The sequence below is a fragment of the Sinocyclocheilus rhinocerous genome, unplaced genomic scaffold, assembly GCF_001515625.1.
Source record: "Sinocyclocheilus rhinocerous isolate Xijiao unplaced genomic scaffold, SAMN03320098_v1.1 scaffold1243, whole genome shotgun sequence".
NCBI lineage: Eukaryota > Metazoa > Chordata > Actinopteri > Cypriniformes > Cyprinidae > Sinocyclocheilus > Sinocyclocheilus rhinocerous.
In genome coordinates, this window is record NW_015626033.1 from 244,951 (window position 1) to 250,797 (window position 5,847).

Below are 5,847 nucleotides of genomic sequence, written 5' to 3' on the forward strand. Positions count from 1 at the left end.
AACTTCTCGAGCGTGATATCATTCACATAAAAGCGCGTGATGTTCGCGCACAATTGTTTGGCTGTTGGTATTGTGCACTTGTTCTTAGTTGAAAACAATTAGACCAAAGCGTGCTACGCGTGCCCTATATTTACTGGAGCGTTCTAAATATCTGAAAAGAGAAACAAATGCTCTGTGCTTGGTTTGATGTAACGTTAGTACCTTCATTATCTCTTCGCAAAAAATACGGACAGATTTAAGCGACGCCAGGTCCAAGAGTTTGATCACTAGCTCCCCTTGCTCTGTTCCGGCCTCCTGCTGGATCTCCTGGGCTACTTTCTCCGCCCGTTCTCGGTCCCTACATGCCATGATCACTCGGCCCTGACACCGCAGCAGCTCCGCGGCCGTGGCTTTTCCAATGCCACTGTTTGCCCCAGTCACGATAATAGTTTTGCCCCGCAACATATCGACGCCTTCATCCAAATGTTTAGAATGGGGAATAGCTTGACTGTTGATCCTTCTGGGGCCATCAACAACGTCCAGGTCATGATCAGGTTTGTAGGCGTAAACAACCACACATGTGGGAAGTAACGGGAATGTTATTGAACTACATTACCCAGAATTCATAGCGGCTTATGTCGCAACCGTTTTTATACAGTCTACGGTCGCAACGCATGTGTATTGCTTTTTGGTTATATACAAGCAATGAAAGCACAAATCACATGTGTCCGCAGTAATAGATGAACAGGGATTACAGTTTGAGATAAATTAATAACATCTAAAAAACCTTGAAATTGCCTTTTCATTAACAATAGACATGAAGTTAAAATATAGCCTTTAGTAAAGAGCAATATGTTTAAAGAGAGAATAACCGCTTGTGTATGATTTTTTATATTTTTTATTATTTTTTGCTAAGAAGTTGCCACATAAGGACTACAACATTTGTCTAATTTGTCAAGTACATAAACTCCTAAACCTCTTTTCCTAAACCTATGTTTGTATTCAAATCTGTGTTTTAGGACTACAAACTAAATAGCTCTAGATAAACCACAAGCCAAATAAGATCACTCATTTATGTTATCATCATAATGAATAAATTCAGTGTTTAACAGTCAACAACACATTTTTGTTTTGTGGACAAAACAAAATTAAACATACATACACCTCATGGTAAACACACAGGGATAATACATTGTAAATACAATATATCAGTTTCTTCACACTCTTATCCTTATTTCAGTGTTTTAGTTCATTTATTATTGTGGCAAGGTCTGTCAGGAACACTGGTGGTGGATAACACACACATCAGTGAAGGAAACTGCCTGAGGATTGAGTCTGAATATCGAAGTACAGCAGTGAAGAAGTTACAACAAAACATCTAAATGTAGGTAAACATCTGCTAAATTTACCTTGAAGAATAACATCTTGCACTATAAATAAAATACAGATAGTTGCAATGCATGGACCCTGAGGGTGAGCGTGATTTGACCAAGTACAACATGTTCCTGGATCAACATCCTTGTTGATCCTGGAACATCATTCCAATCAGAATTGAGAGATAACTTTTCAGGAAATGTCAGTTTTAGGCTTACAATCAGGATTAGGCGCTTCTACACCCTTGTTAATCAGCTATCATTTCCCTCTGATTTTAGGAAAAAATGATGGGTAAGCATAAGTTTAGGGGTGGGGATTGGGTTAAGTATTTTTGAACCGTAATGTTGATCCAGGATCAACAAAAGATGTTGATCCAGGAACATGTCTGTCTTGGCAAAATCACGGCGACCGTTCCCTGAGATAGAATTAAATATTCTAAATTAAACTCTTGATTAAACATTTTAAAAAATCATAGTGATCAAGGCATAAAGATTGGTAAATGCATCTAATTGCACATTATTCTCTTTGAAAAAGAAAAAGAAAGGGCTGAAGCATGTAGTTTAACCTCACAGTGCTGACGCATTAGTACAGTACATAATATACTAGATCATTTTGAGCATCGTAGCTTCTTTGTATTTATATTTCCAGCAATCCATTTAACTTAAACTATCTGTATAGATCAAGGTTCAAAACTCTCTCTGATGCAACCAAATAAATAAATACAATTACCTATAACTTGCAGAGACTTTCATGCATGTGCTTCACTTCCCTGCTCATTATTAATATAAGTAAACATTTATATTTTAGCTGTTGTATAGATCAAATGTAAGACACTGAATAGGTGTTGAGGTACCTAAAGAATTGGGACGTTTGCATTTGATAATCAAATCTTTTCATTTTTTTCTGCATCACTTGTATCTATGCGTTTCACCTTATGATACTTCTGTCCAATCCCATAGGGCACATGAGCGGCGATTGTACCAAGCTCCTGGGCACCCTCGATGTGAAACATCTGATCATCAAAGAAGATGTGAGGCCTGATCTTCTGTAAGAGAGGCCCCTTAGGAGCCCCAGCCAAAAAGAGGGCCTCGTCTACCTCCAACCCCCAGCTCCGTAGGGTCTTCAGAACGCGGGCCCCAGCACTGGCAGCACTTCGAGCTGTGACGAGGTAAGTGCGAATAGGGCAGCTGTTTCTTTGGCTTTTTGCATAGAACTTGCGCTGGAGTTTACCCAGTGCTTCCAGGAAACATTTCAGGGGGCCCTAAAAGAGGATGATGCAATGCCAAATCAAGGATAAAAAGGACATTGCATGCTCCAAACACGACATGATGGAGAAAATATTAGTAACAGTATTAATAATGAACATTAGTAGTTATTAGTATGTTACCCAGTCTTAGTTTACCTGAGCAAGAGGCTTGTTCTCAAACTCTTTCTCGTGCCTAAAGAAAGTGTCCAATCCGTGTTCCTTTACAATAATCTCAGACTCGTCTGAAAACAAAACTGCATCTCCATCGAAGGCTACACGCAGTTGCGTGTCACTGAGCTCATTCTCACTGTCGCAGGCGAACATTGTGGCAGCTGCTATTCCTGTGAAAATGGCCATTTAAAGCAAATATAGCTTCATGTTCAGCTAATTTAAAGACTTTAAAGTTTTTCTTCTTCAGTGAAATGAAAATCCCATTTAGATCACAATGCATAATTTTTTTAAAATACCTTCTTCGATAGCTTCTTGTACCTTCTTTGAATCTTTGGACAGGTAGAGGTTGGTCATATAGGCCTTTAGGTAACCAATTGGACTCTCTCCACCCGTCATGCAAAATCTCTCTATAGTTAGATCTGCAGAGAGAATTTATGTAATTATTGTTTGTATAGTATGTAGAATGCAGTACATATGCATTTGCTTGCTGCAAACCTTATGAAACCTTATGAAAAAATTATGTAAATCATTGTAGCGGTCTTTATCCAAATTTTGATCTGTGTGCCTGCACAGACTTTTTTCCTTTTTCTTGGTGCATGTTGGTCTATGTCTGTGTAGAATAAAGATCTTTTAAAGAATGAAATGATGATCGCTATCAAAGGCTAAATTGTAGGCTAGTAAATGTTATTACCATAGTAATTGATGCTGTTGATGAGGCGAACTCCGACCTGGGCGTGATTATTAGTCATCAGCACAATATCAAACAGCTCCTCGCTGTCTGGGTATAGTTCTCTCAAACGAGCATTTACATTCATCAGGGCCTGTCGATTAGAAAAACACAGTAAATACTAAAGGCATGGCCCTTGATATCTAAGGATATCCACGTTAGGCAATACTGATGTGATTAATGGTAGATTAGTGTAACAATATATTATATTTTTTAACCATAAACTGTGGGCAGGACACAATAATGCTGTTATGTTTGAGTCTTGATTGTTAGTGTTTGAGTCCTGCCCTGCAATAAAAAGGACTAAAGTCCATCCATGAACAAAAGTGAAAGGACACATTTGTTTTCCATGTTGCTCTACAAATTTTCCCATAGATTTGCATCAGTGCAAATTTAATTGGCCCTAACTGGCCCAACCAGCTTATCTGACATGTGTCAGGTTCATACTGGAGTACTTGTGCTAGGGGTTGTCAGTGTTGGTTGGTTGATTCGTTCATTCATTCTTTTTTTTCTTTCTTACTATTTGTGCCAAAATTAATAGCTGTCAGTGCTAATAAACAATTTCTATACATATACACTATTCTTGTGTGACACCAAAAAAAAGGAGTTAGATCAAAGGTAATCAAATTATATTACCTAAAAGGTTTTTATCTACATGGTTATATTACTGAATACAGTTTTTAGTCATGTCATTTGTAATCAATACCAAAGGAGATTTCAGGAGTAATATACCTAGATGATGTGAACCGAGGTGTGTTGCGAGGTGCTGCTATAGAGTGCATCAGTCAGGTTCTGAACATAAAAAAATCCAATTCATTTTTTTCCATAGGAGAATTGATTTTGGATGATAATCTAAAAAGCCTGACCTACTGAGAGCTATGAGGTTGTAAATCGATGCTATATGCATGCGATGGTATATGTATGCATAGCTTTTAAATCTTGTTTAACCGTAGTATCCCTGCATGGTGAAAAGCTATATTACTCATGATTCTGCAAAAAATCTACCCAATTCAGAGTATTGAAACAAACAAATCATGACAAAAGAACTATTCAGAGTAAAAAGTTTTTCATTTGATTGTCCTTCACAATGCGGGATTGAAGCGATAAAGCTGTACACATACTTCAAACCAAAGTCTTCAAATAACAACTTAAAATAAAATAAAAATAATGGGAAAAATACTGAAAAGTTGGGGTGGCCACCATTGCACTCTATATACAATTGTCCAGTTGCATTACCTGTGGCATCGACAGGTGCTGATGGAGGTAGGGTGAGTGTTATGTTCAGACAGCGTTAGATCGTTTTGGAATATAGTAGTACCATTATTTTACATATTGTAGTTCTTAAACCTGTTGTTACCTTAACGAAAGGAAACGAGACCCCTGGGGTAAAAGGCTGGTCCTCGAGCTCCAGCTGGTGCGCGACGTACCTCTCCAGCCCCTCCTCTTCAAACACCTTCCTCTCCTTCACCATGTTAAACAGCGTTCGCGAGGACACCGCAATGGTTACAGCGTTGCTGGGTTTGGGCTGCAAGTTAAAAGCAAGCAAATGTTTACAATAGCTGTAGACGACAGCCAAGCTGCTCTATGTGGTCAGTTACCTGTAGCTATGTGCAGCGCTGCTGTCACTGGCGCAATGACGCACCATCGATTCTGCAAGCGAAGAACGCGACGCGCTAGAACGCGCTCGCTTTCAGTGTAGACAGCCATCTTTGGTATAATATAAGCTTTTTTCTAGAATTATTGCTAGCATTGTAGATTGGGTATTGGATGCGGGAGACGCTGCTGTCATTCACAGTTATTGTACACAAACAATCTCTTACCGGACGGGGCTTCTTCGTTGTTTTCGCGTTGTCAAATAATGCTTTGACAGCTGCCCAGTCTTTTTCTTCGCTGTTGTCGGAGTTGGACTGTCCTCCTCTCTCAGTGCCTTCAGGTTTGCTCATAATGTTATGGTGGCAGGGAGACTGTTGTGTCCTGCGTCCTTTGCTGCGGTAGTTGAGTTCCTCTCAGCATTAACACGACCCAGTGACGTCACAAGCCCTGGGCAAGCGTCTGACTTATCGATTCAAAAAGCTACATATATAAATAACTAATTAATTAAATATTTACATCGCTCCAATTTTTCATAATGCTCTAAAAGTGTCATTGTAAATGTACTTCACTACATCATTTAAATGTAACATTTATTTTGTCTGGAGACATATGTACTTTTAGTTACCATGTGTTGACATATCACAAATAGCCTAAATATAAAATAAGATAAAGGTTAGATGCTCATTAATCTGGAGCTATAATTGTGTAGAATTAGTTTATAATTACAGTATAGTAAACAATAACCCGCCTTTTACTT

General features: G+C 38.7%; 1 protein-coding gene and 1 pseudogene across 1 annotated transcript; both read right to left on the reverse strand.

Annotated features, from left to right (window-relative positions):
* Nucleotides 1–462, reverse strand: part of LOC107707029 (retinol dehydrogenase 14-like) — a 1,712-nt pseudogene extending 1,250 nt beyond the window's left edge.
* A 1,322-nt stretch (nt 463–1,784) lies between these two features.
* LOC107707024 (cytosolic 5'-nucleotidase 1A-like) lies at nt 1,785–5,501 on the reverse strand. The gene is made up of 6 exons (XM_016510899.1): nt 5,318–5,501; nt 4,855–5,022; nt 3,462–3,591; nt 3,067–3,189; nt 2,756–2,940; nt 1,785–2,614 (listed from the first exon to the last, which is right to left on the reverse strand). The coding sequence occupies exons 1-6, from the start codon at nt 5,438–5,440 to the stop codon at nt 2,237–2,239; spliced, it is 1,107 nt and encodes a 368-aa protein (XP_016366385.1). The 5' UTR covers nt 5,441–5,501; the 3' UTR covers nt 1,785–2,236.
* Nucleotides 5,502–5,847: the final 346 nt, after the last annotated feature.